This window comes from Trichomycterus rosablanca, chromosome 6 (genome assembly GCF_030014385.1).
Source record: "Trichomycterus rosablanca isolate fTriRos1 chromosome 6, fTriRos1.hap1, whole genome shotgun sequence".
NCBI classification, from domain to species: Eukaryota; Metazoa; Chordata; class Actinopteri; order Siluriformes; family Trichomycteridae; genus Trichomycterus; species Trichomycterus rosablanca.
The window spans coordinates 38,513,489-38,538,385 of record NC_085993.1 but is presented as its reverse complement, the minus strand read 5'-3'; the positions used below and the strand labels follow the sequence as shown (position 1 = coordinate 38,538,385).

The 24,897-nt window shown below is 38.2% G+C and overlaps 1 protein-coding gene across 1 annotated transcript; it reads left to right on the top strand.

Annotated features, from left to right (window-relative positions):
• The first annotated feature begins 1,875 nt into the window (after nt 1–1,875).
• ldlrb (low density lipoprotein receptor b) lies at nt 1,876–20,580 on the top strand. Its single transcript, XM_062996936.1, has 18 exons — nt 1,876–1,953; nt 7,723–7,845; nt 7,989–8,111; nt 8,837–9,205; nt 9,445–9,567; nt 10,294–10,416; nt 10,606–10,725; nt 11,685–11,813; nt 12,702–12,873; nt 13,883–14,110; nt 14,397–14,515; nt 14,601–14,740; nt 16,343–16,484; nt 16,605–16,757; nt 17,869–18,042; nt 18,176–18,250; nt 19,623–19,786; nt 20,050–20,580. Exons 1-18 carry the CDS (start codon nt 1,884–1,886, stop codon nt 20,080–20,082), a joined length of 2,580 nt encoding a protein of 859 aa, XP_062853006.1. The 5' UTR covers nt 1,876–1,883; the 3' UTR covers nt 20,083–20,580.
• Nucleotides 20,581–24,897: the final 4,317 nt, after the last annotated feature.

Sequence of the window (24,897 nt, the reverse complement as noted above, 5' to 3'; positions counted from 1 at the left end):
ATCTATGTTGCTGTATGTATGTGTTTGACCAAACATATTTTTAGGACAAAAAGTATGGGTTCAAATTATTCAGTCACAGAAGAACAGTTCTTATAAATCAAGCAGACCAGGAAGTCTTTAACATAATTACATCATCTATTAGTTTTGATGTGTGAATCGATTTCTGCACCTTGATTGAATATTTGAAGCAAAACAGGTAATTTCCCTAGTATATTAATCTTGCTTTCCCAGACATCTCTTGAATTATATGCAAAGCAAGCAACATGTTGCATGGATTGTTCATGACATAGCCAGATTTAGATTCAAGCATGTGGTCACACCACCTATTTTACATAATCATGATTGGTCCAGGCTTGACCTGAAGTTCATTGATAGTCATGGTTTTTTTTTTTATATCTGTACCGACTGTACAATCTGATCTGTACAAACATACAAACACAGTTTTGATGCAGGAGTGTACATTGTTAATGCTGAGGTAATTCTACACTTACAAATAGTGTACTTAAATGGTATGTAAAGCCTTGAGCTTGGAGTACATATACACTCACATGTCACTCAATAGACACCATACTACTTCTGTTTATTCAGAAAAAGAAGTAAAAACTCATTTTCGAGATACAATAAAGTACACAATAATACAAATTAAACTGTGGTACATTTAAAGGATGGTTGGATGATTCAGTCTCTGGACAATATATGTATAAACCTACTGAAATATGTAAAAAGTAAGACAATATTGTAATACTTATTCTAAAATGCAAGGTGGTTAGAATGAACAAATTCCTTTATTTGTCATATATACATATACAGTAGAAGGAAATTCTTTCTTTGAATAACCTAGCTTGTTTGAAAGCTAGGGTCAGAGCGCAGGGTAAGCCATTGTACAGCACCCCTGGAGCCGTGAGGGTTATGGGCCTTGCTCAACTCTCAAACTCTCAACCTTTCGATAGGGCTTTGATAGCCCAAAGCTCCACTAGGCTACCACTGTCCCACTGTTATATGGATGGATATATGGATAGATATGGATCCATATGGATAAACAAAGACAAACAGACACTCAGTCTGACATGAGCTTGTTGAACATTACACAGATATGCATTAATATATACTTGAGCATCCAGCCATCCTTCTTTGTGGTTACAACAGCCTTTACTATTCAGGAAAAGATTCCCTTAAGAATTGGAGTGTGTCTATAGGGATGTGAGGCCATTAGGTCAAAAAATATATTTAGATAAATAGGGGGATGGATATGGATCCATATGATGAACAAAGAAAAACAGACAGTCTGACATGAGCTTATTGAACATTCCACAGATATGCATTAATATAGACTTGAGCATCCAGCCATCCTTCTTTGTGGGTACAACAGCCTGAACAGGAAAAGCTTCCCTTAAGAATTGGAGTGTGTCATAGATGGATGGATGGATGGATGGATGGATGGATGGATGGATGGATAGATAGATAGATAGATAGATAGATAGATAGATAGATAGATAGATAGATAGATAGATAGATAGATAGATAGATAGATAGAAATATTCTCAGCGGGGGGTAAAAGTGCAAACTGAAGCTCATCAATGCTGTCCCACACTGTCTCTATCTCCACCCACGTCAGTGACGTGGTATGCTCCAGACATCACGCCACCGGTGTAGCCCCGCCCCCTGCTCTCTTATGGGTTGATGATGATGAAGGATTAGATTGAATGAGACGCAGCTGAGTTGTAGTGGGAGCGCGTCCTGCTCCAGTCTGATCTGTTTCTCCTGTACACTCTTGTAAATACACCGAAAACCAAAAAATAGAGTTCTTCAGCTTCCACTATTTATTTATTTACTTATTTATTTGAATTTAAAGTTATAAGCTAAGCTGTTGATAGCCGGTAAGGATGCTGTGGAGGCGGAACGGTGGGTTGGTGCTCAGCTGTGTGCTGCTCATGATCTGTCTACATTTAACACGTAAGTACATTTTAATCATTTATTCAAATGCCTAATTACTGCATCTACGTTTCAGTCTGATGTTAGTCTATTTATATTTGTAATTTTATAATTATACAAATTAATATATAAATACATTAATAAACAATTACATTTATTAATGTTGGCTGGTAAAAGTTAAAAAAAAAAGACATTGAAGTACATATAAAATAGAAATAATTTTATAAATAAGATGTGTGCCAAGGCAGTTTTGACATTTAAATAATAAATGTAAATGTTTATTGACCAAATACATAATTGGAGACTTTTTTTAAAAAGACATGATAAAAAAAATCACAATTTGCACTCCTTTAGAAGTTTATTGTGTATTATTTAACTTTGCAGCATGTCTTAGTAATTTCTTTATTCATTTTCATCGTCTCTTCCTCCTCCCAAGAGACATAGCCAATCATGTCTGTGTAGACAACTGGCCAACCGGTAGCACTACTGAGATTCGAATATGCATGGTGGGCAAGCACAATAGACTGCCAAGCACCTTGTTTTAATTTCCTATTATTGATAATAGTTGAAAGCCCAAACTGTCACTTTATGAAAAGTAAAAACATGTCTAAAGAACAAAAAGTAGCTGAAATATTCAAATTAATAGCATGTTCTTGAGATTTATGATTTATGATATTTACACAGTATTGCATTATAAGAATCACTATATGAATAAACTAGATACCCATTCATTATAAGTAAATTGGATGGATGTCTGAGGCTTTCACTGGGACCTTGGTGACGGCATGGGATTTTTATGGCACTCTGGCTTGTGGTTTGGTTGCATTATGTATAATACATGGCTAGGGTGTGGCTAAGTGAGGCTGCTGGCTGAAAAGACCAGTTTCACTCTTTCGGGTGGGGCATGGTGACCTACAGATTCATTGAGGAGGATATATTGTCTTTATAAAATGTATTATTCTGGTACTTTGCATTGTATCTCTCATGCACGACAAAGAGGTTGAGTTGGGATCAGTTAATTAAAAATGACATCATTTGTTGTATAGGCACTATTAAAACGTGGATAAAGATTTATGGGAGTGGACAGGGCTCCAACCACTAACTAATGAAATTTGTCAGGAGACAGACAATGTTTAGGACAGCGAGCTCAGCGTTTGTTTCAGTGTTTACACACTGGTCCCTTGTGTAATACTAATTTTGTCCTAAAGCATATGAGAAATGTCAAAATTTTGCACAGTTTGCTATTGAACAGTTATTGCAAAAGTCAGTAGTACCAACCGTTCAGATAAGGCATTGTCTTTTCTGATAAAGGTGCTACACACACACACACACACACACACACACACACACACACACACACACACACACACACACACACACACACACACACACATTAATTCTTACTGGGATTGATGTTGTAGTTTATGGCACACGTTGACTAACCAGTCTGAGTAGTGTTGCACCTGAGTAGTGTGGCATTTAAAGCATTACTAGTGCTGAAAGGAATTTAAATACCTATAGGCACTAACATACAGTTATGCAAATTTTACTTAAAAAAATTAGAAAAAGAATGAATTTTATGCCTCTTCACATCAAATAAATGTGAAACAAGTGTGTTTATCAGTTTATAGTAACCACACTAATGCTTACATGAAAGGCTTAAATATACTGAATGTATTCTTATTAATTATGATTAGCTACTGTATAAAATCCACTTCCAGAAAGCTAAAATGGTGCTTACATTATGTTCATCTTATTTTTTCTACATTACTCCCGATTTAATAACACATAAAGGCTTATATATTTTATATTTAATACATAAAAGTGCACTACTAGGTGATAGCACTGCTGATAAATGGCAGATATGAAGTATAATAAGTGATGAATGTTGGACAGTCTTGTTAGCTGTTCAATACATGGTATATACTTTGCTTTAAAAAAAAAAAAAGGCTATACAAGGTTTGGAGGAAGCACATGCTAGCCCTCACCCTCTCTGATTGGTACCTTTCATGTGATGGAGGACCCGGGTTCTGACTCTGTATTTGCATTTACTAATGAAATAAAAGATTTCTTTACCATATGTTTAGATTTTCTACCACTTGTGTAATATCCTATGTAAAGGAAACAGAAAAGGTGTTGTTTTTTTGCTGGTGGAGGTTTGTGGTTATAAATTAACTGTGAGTTGAGAGGAAGCTCGGGCTGTGTACTTTCCAGTGATGTTCTGAAGGTAAACACAGAGCCAGGGTAAACCCATAAAAGGCAGAGGAAGAGATTTGCAATGGAAGAGTGATGATGATATTATTATATGGGTCATAAAATGGAGCTGCATAGCAAAACTCCAATAGGTCCAATTTATATGAAACATCATAATCTTCAGTTTTTATACAGATAGGAATAGGATTTTTTAAAATTGACCCCTGGTCTAATGTTACGTTTAATAGTGATACGCTTAAAGTAAAAAGCAGTTTATTTTTTGCCATAGACCATTTGATTTTTAGTGATTAAAAAAGTTACAAATTAAGACCAACTCATTATGACATGGAGGATGGTACACACATATGTGAAATCCATGAATCTTGCCTAATATGGAGCTTAATACTCTAGCAAAAGTCCACTTTTTGTAACCTTGGTTTGAACAGGGATGAAGGACATTATTATTTCTTCATTCATTATTATTAAAGACATTATTATATTCACCTATTTGACTTGATTGGTAATTGAACTTGAAATAAACTTTTGAAAACATATGCTTTTCCAAATTTGATGCCAGAAACAGGGGCTTATTAGGATCTGGAGAATGTTGAAATGTTTAATGAATCATTAAAAAATTATGTCATGATTGGGTGAAAAGACTATTTGTGGTTTATGGAGGCTTTACATTCTGGAACTATAATTTGAGTAGAATGATGGGGATTGGCTGATGACCCTATCAATACTGTATGTACCACCTTAAACCAGTTGCAAAAAAGACTAGTGTAATGAACCAGTTTCATAAAGACTCATTTTTAATGTTAAAATGTATATGTATTTCAAAACGTTAACATGATTTGTCAAAATATAATGGATTTTTCACAGTTTGATCACCAAGGTTGGTCAGTTACACCCAAACTGCCAAAACCTGCTTATTGTTGTTATATAGTTGGCTCGACTTGTTTTGGAAGTATTTCTTTGGAGAACACTACAAGCCAGTTCATTCTTTCGTTCGTTGCTTTGGATCAGCACTGTTTATAAGAGTTGGGATTAAAGCAGAGTAAAGGGAACACATACAAGTAAAATGAACGTGTAAGTTTAATCATCGGCAAGGGTTAGAGCAAGGTTCTCTCTGCTGTATAGCTCTCATTCTACAATATTTTAATATTGTAATAATATCTAGAGGTACATTAGAAATTTGAATTAGTATCAAGCTGATACCCAAATAAGTGGTGAATGGGTATCAGGCATTATTTTCTGACAATACACTATTTAACAATATAAACCATTATTTATCTTTGTTAGGGTTGTGCTAGGCCTAGTGCCACCCAAAAACCATTTGGCACAAGACAGGAATACAATTTGGATAAGGTGCAAATCCTTCACAACACACATTAACCCTGCATACCATTACCTTCAGGGCCTTTATTAATTCTGTGCTTTAAGTATGTTTTTGTACATTTCTTTATGCTCTAAAATTCAGTTTTAAGTTGGATGTTGGCATATGACTTAGTTTTAATGTGAAAGAGTGCACACAATTCGAAAACCTAAACGAGGTCCAAGTGGGAGTGGGGGATGTACTACATCTAAACAGCTTTTTTTTACAAACAGCTGGTCTGGTTTAGAAACGCTGACACTTATACAAACCTTGTGTAGACTTGGCCTGTTTTTATGTTCTGTGTGAGTATAGTTTGCTATTCAAATTCATAGGCTTCTCAGTAGAGAACATTTTGAAAGCCTGGAATCTTCAAGGTGTAGCAACTGTGTATGAGGCAACAGTCTAATCTCAGTTCCTTTCAGCTTCATTGCAACACACTTTTGTCTAATCCACACTTCTGTGCCTGTAAATCAAAAGCTTTCATTGCTAAGGTATTTGTTACGTTCAAAATTCACATTGTTTCAGAATTGGTTACTATTTCTGTCTGTGCCCGCCTTCGTCATCTCCTGCGTAGTATTTAAATTACTCAGACGGTCCTTGGGACCAGTGAGCAACATGTGGTGTGATTGCAAACTCCTCCTCAGTCCATTGTTTTAAAGAGGCAGCAGAAAATGTCATGAACAAAAGACTCAAAAATCTGGCTGTAACAACCTGTCTGTATTTAGCGTCAACTGTTCTGGCAGACCTGAGCATTTAAAACCTCTATAGAAACCAAACATGGTCTCGTGATCATTTCAAATTTATTTACTAAGTTTTGACATTAATTAACTGAACAGTAGTTAAGTGTTGATATTGTACTGTGGTCACCAGACAAGGTTTGGACCCATAAGTGTGTTCTTTTGAAGAATGTAGTACTACTATATGCACAGTCATGGACAGTTTTTGTATCTTTAATTCACTTCACTTGCATGTGTTTGGACTGTGGGAGGAAACCGGAGCTCCCTGAGGAAACCCACGCAGACACGGGGAGCACATGCAAACTCCACACAGAAAGGACCGGAACTGCTCCGTCTGGGAATCAAACCCAGGACCTTCTTGCTTTGAGGCAGCAGTGCTATTTACTAAGCCACCGTGCCGCAGAGTACATTATGAAAATTAATGATCAGATCACACTGTCCTTAGGTGTTATTTGTAGAGGCAATTCTGAGAGTGTAACGACCAGGGTGTTCAGCCATTGCACTTGGGCCCAGGGTAAAGATAAAAGAGGTGTCAGAAACGTATCTCGTACCATAATTGCTTATTAGAGGTTATTTAAGGCAAAAGAAGGTTCCACCAAAATACTGAGGTGGGGGATAAATAATATTGCACATAGACATTGTCAAGAGAACCAGATGTTTTTCATTTAAACTCAGTTATGTCTTCCTCTGTTCTTCCTCTTTTCACTCAGACAACTAGTTGTGTATCTTCATTTTTATAATGATGTACTATATTAGTTATATTTGGTTAGCCCTGCTACCAGGTTATATTACCTACCTTTCTTTGTAACATTGTACAAGCCCTTTCTATCAAGATGTAATAAAGACCGGATACTTCATTATATGATATATAAAGCACAAATAAAGGGAGTGTATGTGTGTAGGGTGTGTATCAGAACTTTATGACCATCTTGTGTACTTAATGCACATTATCTGTTCAGATAATCTTCATGGTTCTTAACATGACTTTGTGATTATGTAAAACATTAACTATTCTTTATCAGCCTACTACTCATTCCACACCACTCTTCAGCTTCTGGGTTTGGATTAGGTTTGTTATGTACATATGTATGTATACACTATATGTATACCTATAAAGACATAAAGAAAAGCTTGGTTTAGAGAAACTTCAGTGGCCTCCACAGAGTCCTGACCTCAGCTTCTCTGAAAATCAGTTTAGTCTTTCTTAACATCACTGCCCAGCCATACAAATACTCTCTTGACTAAATGGGCACAAATTCCCACAGACATACATCAAAGGATTGTAAGAAGCCTTCTCAGAAGAGAAGGCTAAAAAAGAGCACAGAGGTCACTCTATTTTAACACTATTTGTTTTTAAAATCTGATGTCCAACAAGCTCATGGTCAGGTATCCAAGTACTTTTGGCCATATTGTGTGTGTTAGCCTTCCCAAGAAGATGCTAAGTGTCCATATGGGTTAACACTGCGTTGTTTGTTGTTGCTGCAGGTGCTGCGACGTGTGGTGAGCGCCAGTTTCAGTGTGGCAATGGGAAGTGCATTACGACCCGCTGGGTGTGTGACGACATGGATGACTGTGGAGATGGAACCGACGAGCTCGCCGCCACCTGCAGTGAGTCACGCATTTTTAGCACAACCATAGACAACAATAGGCCACTGAAATAGGTCACTGAAAATGCTGCCATTGTATTGTGCTGGTTTAATGCCAATCCACTGCACTGTATTTAAGTTTAAAACAACTCTTCTTTTGTCCAGGTAAGAAGGAATGCCTGGAGTCTGAGTTCAGCTGTGGTGGGAGGCTAAACCAGTGTCTGTCGTCCAGGTGGCGCTGTGATGGAAAGGCTGATTGTGAAAACGGAGCAGATGAGCAAGGCTGTGGTATGTTATCACTACCACTTTTTAAGGACTTTTGTCCAAATTAGTCTAAAAACTAACCTTTGTCCATTTTTACAATCAAAAAGCTTTGATCTAAATACACTAGCAATACATTGGCATAGTGGCGTACAGATAGAATTTAGTCCAAGTTTGGTACACATGCTCAGCCTGATCACGCCTTTTAGGACATCTCCCAGTCTTGGCCTGATAACACCCATCAGGACACAGATGGACATACAGAGTTGGCATTTTATATATTATAGTGATTATTAGTGTATTTTAAGCAGAATCTACATTATTATAAGTCGTGCCTTGACTTACTGTGTCTAATAGAGCGGTTAACCTTTTTTACTTGGGCCTGGCAGCAATGGACAAACAGTGGCATTAATTAACTGGTGCATTGTAATAATAGAGATATAATTGAGAACCCCTGGGAGATATACTTATCGTTTTCTATTGAGTCAAACAATTTTACTAGACGCTTGATTGGCGCAGTGGTAAATAATGCTAGCACACTACCACTGGGATAAATACAGACATAAATGGCTATGTCGGGGGAGGTGGGGGACATTCTGTCCATGGTGTGTTAATACATTGCACTCAGTGATTCTGGGGGAAACCGGACCCACTGCGACCCTGACCAGGATAAAGTGGTGGTAAAACATAAAAATGAAATAAAAACAACTGTTAAGCATTCTTACATTTAAGTCTCTATTTTTGCAATTCAGCCCTGACGAGCTGCACAGCTGACGAGTTTCTCTGCGCAAACGGAGACTGCATATCCAACTCCTTCGTCTGCGACGAAGATGCAGATTGTACAGACGGTAGCGACGAGGTCTCATGCCCCAAGCCTACATGCACAGCTGGTTCGTTCCAGTGCAACAACACGAAGTGCGTGCCGCAGCTGTGGGCCTGCGACGGGGACGCAGACTGCGCAGACGGCTCGGACGAGTGGAGTGAGAACTGTAACCACCAGGTCACTCCGAGACCCTGCAATCGGCAGGAGTTTCAGTGCACCAGCGGCGAATGCATCCACGCCATGTGGCGCTGCGACGGAGGCATGGACTGCGCTGACCACTCGGACGAGGCCAATTGCAGTAAGTTGTAGTACAATGCATTTTTAAATCAGTACAATTTGTCATAAGTACATTAATTAAAATAAGCAGTGTCTTATCTAATGACAATTCATCTTGGTGGATTCGGATTGTCGGACTTTATTGTTAAATTGGCCAGCGTTTAAGATGCACCTGCTTCTAGTGAAGCATGACTGATTATATTTGCTGTGTTCTTAATTAATGCATAAGCTGCACTGAATGACCTGAATGTTTGTTGGTAGGTTTACCCACCTGTCGGCCAGACGAGTTCCAGTGTAACGATGGTAGCTGTATTCCCGGCCTGCACCAGTGTGATGGAACAGTTCACTGTGCGGACATGAGCGATGAGAAAGACTGCGCTGTCGGTGAGCATACTCGCGATTTAACCCACAATGCCTGCTTTCTTTCATTAACAAACATGCTTTGTTAATAACATATGTATTTATTTACCATTACTTATCTTCAATTATTCACTATGCCCAATGAAAACCTGTCTAAAGTTTAAAAAGGATGCGATAGGCCTGACTTCACTATTTACTATTAGCTGAGCAAAGTAGCTCTATGGCCTTATCGTAGTTAGCAAGCAAGCTAGAGTATTTAGTATTTTTGGGTACTTAGGTGGGATCTTCAAAAAGTTTCTGCACTTTTTTATTTGAGAGCAGTAGGAGTAGTAATTGGTCGTGTTTGAGATATTGAGAGAGAGCTTATAGTCAGGATTTAGTGCCATCTGATTTCCACATTTTTGGATGCTCAGGAAAGCTTTAAGGGGAAGAAGATTTTCATGTGGTGATGATGTGAAAGCAGTTGTGCATTAGTGGCTAAACACTCACCCAAAAACATTTTTTGCTGATGACATTAAAAAATTGGTACGACGCTGGGAAAAATGCATTGGAAGGTGACTGTAAAAAAGTGATGTAATTTGTTTTGGAAACTGTTTTGGAATAAATAGAGTTAAAGTGCGGAAACTTTTTGAAGAACCCTTGTATTACAACTAGACTGCTTTTCTCTAAATAGCATAGCTAGCTTACAAGCTTCACATATTAAGTACGTAATTTAAAACGAGTACATTTGTTGCTCGTGTCTTTCCGCAGTAAGTAAATGTGAAGGTCCGGGTAAGTTTCAGTGCCGCAGTGGCGAGTGCATAAACATGGATAAAGTATGCAATAAAAGACGTGACTGCAAAGACTGGTCCGACGAACCCATCAAAGACTGCAGTGAGTAAAATAATTATCTAATTACACACACTGAAAAACAGCTGCTGGGTCATGTCATTTCATGCGTTACTTTAAGTCAATAATGTAAAATTAAACCACTTGAAGATTAGTACATTAGCTGATTAAAACTGATTTTATTAAAAGACAAAGCATAAAGGTCACTAATGAATTTTTTAATCTCCTTCCCAGATACAAACGAGTGCCTTAAAAACAATGGCGGCTGCTCTCACATCTGTTCTGACCTCAAGATTGGCCATGAGTGCCACTGCCCCACAGGATACCACCTGCTTAACCAAACACACTGTGAAGGTGATGCTATGTTTCAGCAATGCAAATTTAATATTAATCATTGATAAAATGGCTAATATGCTGCTTTTAATGTATGTATGTTTGTTTAAATGCATTTGTTAGCATAATTATGTAATGACTAAGCATTTGTGGACATTTCTGAATTCACAATATAAATTCACAATAGGTGGATTCTAAAACTAACAGCTATATTTTAGACTAATTAAAACTAGACTACAGTCTGCTAACTAGCTATCTACAATGTGAGCTTTATAGTGGCTAACAACTTAAAAGCGACCAAGTTAGCCACATGAGCTAATTAGCTAGCAAAGGCTGAGTATTTGTTTAGCATGATTGCATATTTGTAGCTTTTAGCTTCTAATAGATTTACTTCAGTATGTCTGCCATAAATTTGGAATATTGCTGGAATACTGGTGATACTGTTCAGACTCCAGTAATCTTCACATTTCTTAGCTGAAAATGCTAAACTGCAAGAAAAAAGCTGGCTAACTAGGGTTAGCCATAAAGTTAGACAACTTGAACTTAGTAACAACTTGGTTACAACTTGAAAGCAACCAAGTTAGCCACATAAGCTAATTAGCTGGCAAAGGCTGAGTATTTGTTTAGCATGATTGCATATTTGTAGCTTTTAGCTTCTAATAGATTTACTTCAGTATGTCTGCCATAAATTTGGAATATTGCTGCAATACTGGTGATACTGTTCACACTCTAGTAATCTTCACATTCCTTAGCTGAAAATGCTAAAATGCAAGAAAACAGCTAGGGCTATCATAAATGCAGCCTACAGTTCACAATCTGATGACAGTAGCAAGTTTTAGTGTTTGTCATAGAGTTTGGATTTAAAATAACTGAACAGTTTCACCATGATAACAGAAATATCTGCATCGTTGTGCACGTTTGATGTGGGTATTTGTGTTTAACAGGAGTGTTTGACCTTCTGTCTGTGTTTTGTGCTGCAGATATTGATGAATGTGCTGATCCTGATACCTGCTCTCAGCAGTGTGTGAACCTGCTAGGCAGCTATAAATGTGAATGTCAGAAAGGATATGAGATGGACCTCATGACCAAAGAGTGCAAAGCTATCACAGGTAGGTTGGAACGTTGTATGCAAAGCTTGCTTTGTTTTGTATTTTTGATGGGGTAGAGCAGCAAGGATTATGATATAGGATTTCATTCGTTCATTTATTTCAGTAACCATGTCATCCTGGTCATGGTTGCAGTGTTTTCTCTCAGAATCACTTGGGGCTGGGCAGAAATACACCCTAGTCAGGAGACCAGTCCGTTTCAAGGCAACATACACTCACGTATTTACTCACTACTAGCTACTAAGGGAATAAAGAGCAGCCAGTCTATAGTCTGCACAGATGGTATATAAGTCCTAATAATAATTAGTAACTGTTTGTGAGAAGTGTGGTATATTATATCTGTATGGGTTTCCTCCAAAATAATGGAGAAGGTGATTTGACTAGTTTGAACTACCCCTAGGTGAGGGGTTGTATAAGGGTGCAAAGCCTTGTTAGTATGGTGATCTGTGACCCAGACCAAAATGAACTGGTTAGTCAGAAAAAAATTAATAAATTGACCTACTATGCACAAAACAAATAAAATTACTTGATTCCAATGTCAGATTTGAGCATTTTTAAAGGCAACGTGGCACGTGTGTGTGTACATGGATGTAGCACAGAGTAAAATTAACTGCTACGGGAGCTATTTGTTTGTTTGTTTTTGTATTTAAATTTGCCAGCCAAATGTTGCTGACGTGCGGCATGACCGCTCCTTTAACTTTTGTTGTTTAAAAGAACAGGAGATCCAGACATGATACACCACCCTAACACATCTAATACTGCTCATTGAGTTATTGTTGCTGATAAGATACAGTTCAACTGTGCTGTACTAAAAATAAAAAGAGTTTTTTGTCTTGTATAATTCACAATAAAATGTAAATAAGAATTTCTTTACATCTCACCTTTTTATAGGTAATGTTCCATACCTGTACTTCACCAACCGTCATGAGGTGAGGAAGATGACTCTGGATAAGCGCGAGTACACATGCCTGATCCCTCAGCTAAAGAACGTTGTTGCACTTGACATGGACATGTCCGGTGGAACAATTTTTTGGTCTGATCTTTTTCACAAAAAGATCTATAGGTGAGCGAGGTCTTCCTGTTTCAGCTGCAAACATAGTAATCGGGCTTTATAATTTATTAATCATTTTGAAACTGGTTCAGACTTACAGTCCACACTCGGGGAAACTAGATTAGCTAAAAACAATAATAATTTACCATTTGAAGAAAAAACATTTGGGAAAAAAAACAGAGCCCTGGATTTGCATGTTTACTTGCATGTTTTCTCTGAATTCTAAATGCTCTACTTCTTGCACTAGCATTTAGGTGGATTTAGAGGGATCCGTTTGTTAAGATGTTTAATTTTTATTGCAGCTAGCTTCAGCTAACTCCATCAAAACTCTTGACTATACCTTTAACTCCTTAATAGATAGATAGATATAGATATATACTTTGTCATATATACATATACAGTTGTACAGTACAATGAAATTCTTTCTTCACATATCCCAGCTTGTTTGGAAGCTGGGGTCAGAGCGCAGGCTCAGCCATCGTACAGCGCCCCTGGAGCAGAGAGGGTTAAGGGCCTTGCTCAAGGACCCAACAGTGGCTACATAGCAGAGCCTGGATTTGAACCGCCAATCTTCCGGCTGATAGCCCAAAGCTCTACCCACTAGGCTACCACTCTCCCAAAAAATAGTAATAGGGTGGCTCGGTGGGTAGCACTGTTGCCTCGGGTTAGATTTTCTGGTCCTGGGTTAGATTTCCAGGTGGAGCGGTTCGGGTCCTTTCTGTGTCTGCGTGGGTTTCTTTTGTTAACTCTGGTTTCCTCTTACAGTCCAAAGACATGCAAGTGAGGTGAATTGGAGATACAAAATTGACCATAACTGTGACATTAAAACCTGTCCTGTCATTAATGCAACCAGAGTGTGTAAACTATGACGTTAAAATCCTAATAAACAAATAAATGAATAACCCCCTAATAGCACACATTCCAGGGTCTAGACTTAATAGTGATAACGTTTTACTGACTAATTTGGTTCAGCAGTAATATCAAAAGTGTTGAAACATATTCACTTTTTCTTCTTTCTCAGCACTTCAATGGACAAGGCTGCTAACTCCTCAAACCACGTCACCTTGATTGGCAACCATATCTCTGCCCCAGAGGGTTTGGCTGTAGACTGGATCCATGGCAACATCTACTGGACTGACAGCACTTTTGGGATTATCTCTGTTGCAACCAAAAATGGCTCCAAGCGCAAGACTCTAATCAGCGATGGGCTAAAGAAGCCACGTGCTATCGTCGTGGACCCAGAACACAAGTAAGCAACTGTTTCTTTGTCAATATTTTTACACCATTTATGAGACTCTGTGAAATAATTAATTATAGCTCTTGTATGTTACGGAGTTAATCACCAGTAAATAAATACTTGTTGATTTAAAGTTACACCACACTAGATCCAATTCACCAGATCAGCAAGTCATGAATAAAATTAGGTACATTAGTATCTGAGAAACTGGAAACCATGCAGGCCTGTAGGTCTCCACAACTGTACTCATGATCCCCTTGTCTTAAGTTAATTAAGTGTATTTCATTACCATTTGCAGTTTTATGTACTGGACAGACTGGGGAAACCCTGCCAGAATTGAGAAGAGTGGTTTAAACGGGGCAGATCGTACTTTGCTAGTCACAGACAACATCGCCTGGCCCAACGGCATTACACTGGGTAAGTGCACCGATGGGTTATTTCAGCCTTTAAATACAGACCTGAGAAAAGTCTGAGAGAATATTCACTCGGTTTGTTTGTTTAGATTTGGTAAATCAGCGGCTGTACTGGGTGGACTCCAAACTGCACACACTTTCCAGCGTCGGTGTTGATGGCGGTCTGCGTCACACACTTATCATTGACGAGATGCAGCTGGCCCACCCTCTAGCACTGACTGTATTTGAGGTGTGTGAAAAATACCTTTTCTGTAGTCATTCAGAGAACAAATCAATTAAAGTACAACTGAAGGGTAAAAGGCCTTTATCAGGAGGGATATAGGAGCAAGGAGGTCTCCCTGATGTTTACTATTTAATTTACTGTTTTTATAGAAATAAAATACCTAATTTGTGATTTTCTGATGCAGTTGTTTAGGTTATGTAAATGCATGAATGCTTATTTAGAAAAACAAGTTTAAGATTCTTTTACTTTCGTTTTTGTTGATCCATTTAGAAGTGGACTTGCTTTTGTCCTGTCTAAGCAGGCATCCTCCCTTAGGATTTTCTGATAGAGAGCAGAATTCCACAGGGGTGCCCAGGTGGCGCAGCGGGATATTCCGCTAGCACACCAGCGCCGAGATTCTGAACTGGGTGCCATCTAGCGGGCATAATTGGCAGTGCCTGCAGCAGACACGGTTCTGCTAGGGCGGGATGACCGGACTATGTGTGTGGGGTCCTCAAATGCTGTGTAAGGACCCTGATTGGTAGTTAGAGAGGCGTCTGTGCAGAGTGCGAAGGGTTATGAAAAGGGCTGCACGCAGGTTGGAGGAGGTGTGAGCAGCAATATACCCACCTCGACTGCAATCAGGGATCCCCAGCAGCGGAAGACAATTTGACTATGCTAAATTGGAAGAAAATGGGAGTAAAATGCATAAATAAAATGCCTAGTGGTTAAGGTACTGGACTAGTTATCCAAAGGTTGCTGGTTCAAGCCCTACCACTGCCAGGTTGCCACTGTTGGGCCCTTGAGCAAGGCCCTTAACCCTCAATTGCTTAGACTATATACTGTCACTGTACTGTAAGTCGCTTTGGATAAAAACGTCTGCTAAATGCCAAAAATGTAAATGTAAATAAAATAGGAAAAAAAAAAGAATTCCATCAGTTATTACGGGTCATCCAGGTCCTGTGGAAGCAAAGCGGCCCCAGACCATCACACTACTACCACCATGATGTTCTTATAGTGGAATGTGGTGCTAGCTTTAGGCCAGTTATACCCAGACCCTTGTCTTCCAAAAAAGTTCCACCTTTGGCTCATCAAAAGTCCTGTAGATGTTTTTGGTCAATGCGAGACAAGGCTTTGTGCTCTTTTTGGTCAGCAATGGTTTGCACCTTGCAACTCTCTCATGGATGTGTCCTTCTTATTGTGGAATTGTGTACATTGACCCTAACTAAGGCAAGTGAGGCCAAGTGCTGTTCTTTAGATGTTTGTCTGGGTTCTTTTGTGACCTCCTGGAAGGTTCCCCACTCTTCACTGTATAATCAGTTAACTGTATATTGTAGATACTGAGTTGGTTTGAAAATAATAATAATATTTACTCATTATGTATCTTGTAGTTTATGCCAACATATTGATTCTTGTAAAGTTTCAGCTGTTATACAAACATTATGATATTATTGTGTATAAAATGATTTATAACTGTGTGTTAATGGTTTATCATCACACAGTCAGGTTTACCCAGCAGATCCATAGTAGATACTTTCCTGTGGCTGTTTAATAATTGAACCCCAACATATTTATAATTCATTTTTATTCTAAATGTATTTGTTCACATTATTTGTTGTTGTTTTACAGGAGAAAGTGTTTTGGACAGATGTGGCCAGTAAAAGCATCATGAGTGCCAACCGTCTGACGGGAAAAGACATTGAGAGAGTGGTGGAGAACCTGATGTCTCCTGAGGACATCGTCCTGTACCACAACCTCAAGCAGCCTAACGGTAAGTGAATTAAACCTTCCTTAAGTCATCCTGAGGAAACATGGTGTAGAATTTTGTCTGTAGTACTGTATTAGTGAAGGTTGCTTGTTCTAAGCAGTTCTAAACAGTTTTGGTGTGCAGGTACAAACTGGTGTCAGGAAGGAAACGTGCAGAACGGAGGCTGTGAATATCTTTGTCTTCCTGCTCCCTGGGTGAACAAGCGCTCTCCAAAATACACCTGCGCCTGTCCTGATCATATGACCCTGGGCCCTGACATGAGGAAGTGTGTGAATGGTATGTGTGGAATTTAACATCTGCACGTCTCAGTCTATCCCTATTTATCAGTACATTGTGATTTTGTTGATTGAAAGGCATCCCAACATCAGACCATATAACATTATTACTAGCAATCTAACTATGTTCCTAAGCTAACTTTATCCTTATCTTATCTTAGCTAAATTTGACAAACGATTGTACTTGTGGGTAGTGGTGGTTCAGTGATTAAGGTATTGGACTAGTGATTAGAAGGTTGCTGGATCAATTCCCACTTCTAAATTCCACTGTTGGGCCTCTAAACAAGTTGTAAGTTGCTTCATATAAGAAGCATCTGTGAAATTCTGGAAATGCAAATGTACTTTATCCATTCCATCAAATAGACAAGCTAAGTGGCTAGCTAATATTACTCTTACCTTTCCAGCAATAACAACCTCTCTTATGCTAAGTAGCTACCTAATATTACTCTTACCTTTCTAGCAATAATAACCTCTTTTATGCTAAGTAGCTAGCTAATATTACTCTTACCTCTCCAGCAATAACAACCTCTCTTATGCTAAGTAGCTACCTAATATTACTCTTACCTTTCTAGCAATAATAACCTCTCTTATGCTAAGTAGCTAGCTAATATTACTCTTACCTCTCCAGCAATAACAACCTCTCTTATGCTAAGTAGCTACCTAATATTACTCTTACCTTTCTAGCAATAATAACCTCTCTTATGCTAAGTAGCTAGCTAATATTACTCTTACCTCTCCAGCAATAACAACCTCTCTTATGCTAAGTAGCTACCTAATATTACTCTTACCTTTCTAGCAATAACAACCTCTCTTATGCTAAGTATAGCTACCTAATATTACTCTTATCTCTCCAGTAGTACCAACCTCTCTTATGCTAAGTAGCTAGCTGATGATATTTATTCCATCAATTAAAGACAGTTTGACAGTGCTAAGGTTTAAACCCATGATATTCTGATTACTAGTCCAGTACTGCTGACCCATCACTACCCACCAGCTATAGCAACCTAACTAATGCTAAGTGGCCAACTGATATTGGGTTAAATATGTAAAATACAAAATACATGTAATTTAAAATGTGTATCTAATATGTTGCCACTTTTTTCTTTTTACAGTTGAACAGCCAGTAATAAGTACATCAGTGGTTCCACCTCGAGTTCCAGCTGGTACTACACCACGACGACCTGCCCCCAGCACTACAAAACCAAAACCCACAACTGCAGACAAGATTGTAACTTTCCCAGCAGCTGGGCCTCGGAAAAACAGCTTTCAGGACATTACACCACAAGGTAATAGCCATCAGTGTAAATATTAAATATGCTAGACTGGTTCTGATTTTTATTCCTTCTGGCATTATATTTTGCATATGTTTTATCAGTGCAGTAATTTTATTTTTTTGTTTGTTTGCTTTTGGGTTTTTAGGTTCAAATCAACAATATGTCCCTGTCAGCAGCCCTTCACAGAACCCAGTTGCTCTCTATGTCATCCTCCCATTAGGTATGTACATAACCTATGTGTAAGAGATAATGCCCAACAGAGTTCCCAGTATAAGAAAATAAAAGTCTAAGATTGTTCAGATAATTCAGCAGAGATGATCTTGCATGTACACTGTATGGTCAAAATTTTGTAAACATGTGACCATAAGCTTGTTGGACTTTCCCTTTCTAAAATAATTTGCATTAATACAGAGTTGCCCCCCTCCATTGCAGTTATAGCTTCCACTCTCAAGATTTTGTGGTGTGTCTGGGGAAATTTGTGCCTATGCAGTCAAAAAAGCATTTGTGAGGTCAAGCGGTAATACTGGATGAAAGAGCTTGGCTGTCAATGAGGGTTCCAGTTCATCCCAAAGTTGTTTAGAGTGGTTAAGGTCACTCCTCTGTTCAGGCCATATAAGTTCCTCCCCAGCAAACCTCTCATACTATGTACCAACATTTTGACCCATTTCTGTTCCAAGTAAGGCCCATAAAGACATAGTTTGAAGCATGCAAGCAATGTCATAAGCTGGTTTATATGCCTAGCCACAGTGTTCCTAGGCTTGCATCTACCTCAGTGACAAGCATATTTGAGTTCCTATTATTTTGCCTTATTTTAGTTTGATATACAGTATGTAGTAGTATAAGGTAGGAACTCAAATTAGCAACTTAGGGCAATGCAGGGTCCTGTTGTACATACCCCATACACAAAGATGTACAGCTGATGCAATTTACATGAAATATTTCCACTTCTGTCACTTAGGTTTGTTTTAGGATGGTTGAACATATGTTCATCTATGCTTATGAGTACAAGATTAAATGACATTATGGGTCTGTCTGAAAACTTAGTGAGCTGCCTAAGTAGAGAAACTTATAAGGCAGATTATTTAGACACACTACTTAGACAGTAATTATGGCGATTACTGTCACCACAGTTTTCATTTACTAACACAGTTAGCCTCAAACCAATAGGCTGATTCTGCAAAATGTGCTAGCATGCCAGCTAACATCCCCCTCTGTGTACCGTCTGAATTTGCAAATAAATGACACTTGTACACCTTTTTACAAATTAAAATTCAATGAGAATTTATTTACATTTGAAAAGAACTCAGTTCATTGCCAAAAGTTGTGCCTCACTGAATGCTGGAAATAAGGCACCTTAGTAGGCAGCATTTAAAGGTATCTAAGAATGTAGACAGCCTTCTTCTTAGGAGCATGCGTAGAATGATGTAAAATGCTGTTTATGTAGAGAGCTCACTAGGTTTTCAGACAGACCCAAAGTGTATACATTTAAGTGAATATTTATACTAGAAGTATACTGAATAACAATAAAATTCTTCAATTCATTCTTCCCCTAACTGTACATTTCTATATATTTACCTCCTTCTCCGGTTTAGTGGTATTATGCCTGACTGTGTTCGGTGGCGTGTTGCTGTGGCGTCACTGGAGGCTGAAGAACACCAACACTATTCACTTTGATAATCCTGTGTACCAGAAAACCACTGAAGACCAGGTGCACATCTGCAGGAGTCAAAGCCAAGATGGCTACATTTACCCACCGGTAAGATTATACCCACTCCATACTCTTAAATGGTCATCTACACCACATTGTTATTAGCTGTAATTGCTTGTCATGTGTGTTGTTTTTGCTGATTAATGAAAGTCTGCTAAGCTAATGTTTTCTGTTTTTCTGTGAGTAATGCATTTTATTTTTGTCACTTAGGTTGTTGTTTGACTACTTTTATTTTACTTTCATAATTATTATTGAAAAGTTACCATACTTTGACATAAATACCACTCACTCCATTTCTTTGATACTCTTAGCAGCAGATGTTGAGTCTGGAAGATGAGGATTGATTTTCCTCTCAGTGAAACCCAAACAACCCCAAGTGAAGTCAAGTATGAAGAATAAGAGATGTGAAGGTCACTAGAAACTGCTCTGCTCCAGTGGCTTTTTGCAGACAAACTGAAAGTGAAGGGAAGATTTAGGACAATTATCAGAAACTGAAGTCATAGTGAAGTTATAGGGTTTTTTTTGTGTGTGTTTACATTTGATTTTTGGGACCAAAATTCTGTTGGAAGTTAGTCACCTGCTATGGGAGATGCACATGCAAAGAATGTCTCATGGTACAGGCTTTTGTCGAGCTTACTTGAGCGACAATAAGGTACATTATCATAATTTATGGTTACATCTACTTTAATTACAAATTTTAAGTTAAGATAAACAATTAATGATTTAAATGTTATTCCATCCTAAAAGACATTTATTTTTGATAAAAAAAGACTTGAAATGAAAAGATAAAAACTTGCCTGCAGAAGGATGACATGACACATTTATAAGTTAAACACATAATAAGGGAAAATAGTAATGTGTATATATTATTGAATGTAAATATATAAACTATAGTACATGGCTAAAAGTTTGTGGATACTGAACTCCTAAACATTCTAAAACCACTCTCACACTCACTTTTCTGGAAAAGCTCATGACTGCTAAAATATACCCCCAGGAGTGGCAATGATGTTGAGTGATAAGACCGGTCTCACAATAAGCATTTCAACCTTGTAAGAAAGGGCTTTGTCCAGACCAATGCTTTGTTCAAGCTTATATAGTTGTATGGCTGAAATATTATTGTGCAGTGTAAACATGTAGGAACAATAATATCATGTAGACTTGACCAAGGCAGCACCAGCAGGTCTAGAATTTTATCAACTGATTAGGAAAGGTGGCATTTTAAAGGCAACAATGGCACATTGGATGCCTTTGAGTTTTTAGTACAACTTGTTCTACTGCCAGTGTTTGTCTATGGAAAGTTTATAACTGCTCTCTTGATTTTATGCTCTTGTTAGCATTGTGTGGGGCATATCTACATACGTTTTTGCCATGTACTTTCTGTCTGGACGTCTGTATAAAAGTGTACATACTGTGTGTACATATATATATACTGTATATATAGATAGATAGATAGATATACAAATATAGGGATTACTTATAAATGTGTCATGTTTGTATTATAGCCGTCGGGCTGTTCACTGAAGTGTTATCTAGAATATTGTGGAACATATTTGATTCTGTTTTTCTGTTATGAAGGTTTACTTGTACCTTGCACTACGTTTGACTTTTTTTTTTTAGATGATTCCTTTAGTTTTACTTTCTTAATCACTAAAAACGTGCAGATTGAAGGAGGTCTCATGGCACCATTAAAAGAGTTGTTGATTCTGATCCTGAGCCAGTTATTTGATGGTCGTAGCAAATAACTAATTTAGAAGTGCAGCCGTTTGCTTTAAGACTGAATAAATTTCTTCAGGGAGAAAATACATTGGTACAGGTTTGAGATGCTGGCATTTTTGCACTTGAAGCATGTAGTCTGTTACCTTTAACTGAAGAATGCAGATGAACCGAGCTTTACGTTACCTGTGGGACTATCTAGTGTCTTAGCTTTGTGTCTTCTGTTGTGGGTGTGCCTGTGCAATGCCTAATCTGTGGATTAGCTAGCAATGTCACTTATCCTTTGTCTCGATTAGACAAACCTTATTATTAGATTGCACATTGCCTTAAGTGATGAATATCAGATTTATCCTCAGGTCTCAGAACACAATTCTCACTGAACAGAAAAACCTACTAACCACAGTAGTTTCAATGGAAAAGACCCTCAGAATATGTTTAGGAACTAGAATGCAAGTTCCATACAATGAAGTGCAGTATGTACATTTTTGGTAAGAGAAATAGTCATTTATTTTGTATCAGTAGGCATGGTAAATTTGGCTTAGGCTACACTACCTAAGAATGTACTGACTTGCCCCATTTGCATTTTGCCAAAAGTGACCTGCACTGACAGATTTTTACCACAGGGGTCTTCAAATAACTAAATCCTCAAAACTTGCTTGTGTCTTATAAAAAGCAGTTTGGCATGTAATCAAATATACACAGTATAGTTGTGTCAGAAATTAGCTTTTTTAGTTTTGTGTAGGTAACTTAAATTTAGTAGTTTATATCTACCAAAATATTGGACTAATAGTCTAATCCTTATATACATCAGGCAAACAGCATTGTTTTGTTACATAATCCTGTTAAAATAACTTGTATGTAAAAAAACATTCATTCATTCATTGTCTTATCCGCTTATCCAGTTAGGGTCGCGGGGGGAGGGGGGATGGTGCTGGAGCCTATCCCAGCCTTTCAATGGGCGCAAGGCACACAGTAACACCCTGGATGGGACGCCAGTCCATTGCAGGGCAGACAGACACACATACACACACACACACACCCATTCACTTATAGGGCAATTCAGTGTCTCCAATTAACCTGACCATGTTTTTGGACTGTGGGATGAACCGGAGCTCCCGGAGGAAACCCGCGCAGACACTGGGAGAACAAGCAAACTCCGCACAGAAAGGACCCGGACTGCCCCACCTGGGGAACGAACCCAGGACCTTCTTGCTGTGAGGCGACAGTGCTACCCACCGAGCCACCCTTGTAAAAAACAGGGAAAGTCTGTATTTGTCAGCCTCAACGGGCTGGCATGTGCTCAAAGGCTAAGGATTAGTTCTTTCTCTGAGACATGTGAAACCATCATGTAACCTTATACGTCTAAATGCCCCTCCATACTCAAAAACCTCACAAACTTCCAAGGTTGGGGAGGCAAACGCTACACCACTTGGAAGTCCAATATATTACACATTTAGTTAAGTGACTGTGCTCAAAAAGAGACAACATTATAACATTATACATCATAAAGCTCCAAGTATAAATAAATGTTACTTGAAAGATAAAGAAAGATAACAATTTGGCTAAATTAGCTTTGTTTTTCCAGTACTGATTACTTTGTACTGTGTAAATTAGATTCTTTACCAAACTGCTCCTTTAATAAAGCTGCTGATTTAGTGCACTCTGGGAATGCAGCCATTTTTTTCAAAGACAGGCAGATATTACAGCAAATAAATAAACAAACTCAACCGATTAAACCAAGTCTTACAATGTAAATGTAAAGATTATGTACATACTTCCTGTGTAAATGTCTTTTGCTATGGCTTGGTGTATTTTGTAAGTGTATATTTCAGACATTTTGTAAATAGAAGAAAGTTCTTTATTTATTAATATGTATCTATATAAATCATGTTTGTATAAAATATTACATTTGGCTGGTTTGATTTAAACTGCCCAGAAATACTTTAATGGGAGAAAATGTTTAAATCGTAATGTTTATTCCATCATGCGTGCCTTTCCAGGATCTTAATACGGTTACTAGGCCTTGTATAAGTGATCTTTTGCTACAAAACTTAAAATGTCATTTGGGTGTGAATGTTTGTATTGGACTGTTAATAACGTTCCAGTGCAAATGAAGGAAGACAGTTACTTGATTATTATATTGTGTATTTGTCAAATAAATGTTACAAATGAAGTCTTTGTTGATTGATTTATTTGTATTACTGCTAAATCTCAATCACACACATTACAGTTGGTATGGGGTCACATTTATTATTATTATTATTATTATTATTATAACAACATTTTTACTAACTGCTTCATACTGGTTTGGTGTCTGGATACACCAGGCACAAAGCCTCACACTTGAGAGCAATTTAGTGCAGACAGTCCACTTTAAGCATTAATCAAATGCAGGTTCCCAGGACCCAAGCTGCTATGTGGTATCCACAGTACAATAATAATTAATAATATATAATAAAATATTGGTGCGTATACAGTAGTTTTATATGGACATGGAGTGTATTGAGATATGGCAATATGTAATCTTTAAAGAGAAATCAATAAACTGCACATTGTAACAGGCAATCTCAAGGATGAGGCAGATAATCCTTTGCTCATTTTGTTGAAGGAAATTAAAGCTCAATGTGAGTCGAGGGCTGGAGCAGAGGTCTATTTTTAGACTAACTTTTACACATGTGGGGGCTAGGGTAACTAAAAACAGTACAAGATGAAAGCATAACACATACACAGTACAAAGTGTATCAGTTTTCACATAAAGTAAAAGCAATTTCTGATTACATTAATACAAAACAGAAGATATGTAGGATATAATTTACATTTTTACACATGATATTTACACGGAAAGTGGCACGAGGCATCCTGGGAGTGCCAGGATACTCATTCACTCACTCACTTTCTTAACCGCTTATCCAATCAGGGTCGGAGGGTGCTGGAGCCTATCCCAGCTTTTCAATAGGTACAAGGCACACAGTAACACCCTGGACGGAGCACCAGTCCATCGCAGTGCAGACACACATACACACACCCATTCACCTGTAGGGCAATTTAGTGTCTCCAATTAACCTGACTGCATGTTTTTGGACTGTGGGAGGAAACCAGAGCTCTCTGAGGAAACCCACGCAGACACTGGGAGAACATGCAAACAGCACAGAAAGGACCCGGACCGCCCCACCTGGGAATCGAACCCAGGACCTTCTTACCGTGAGTGCGACAGTGCTATCCACCGTGCCGCCCAGTGCCAGGATAGCCAAGCCCATTTCCATCAGCCCAGCGAGCTGGCACAGCTGAACATTATATAATTCATGGTTCAAAGTAAAAAGTAATACTGGATAAATGTGAGACACTTTCTGGTGTGTCGGGTATCCATTTTTTAGATTTTGTTTATGAAAAAGGAAAATATTTCCAGATCACATTTATGTTTCCAGATCACATTTCATTATGTA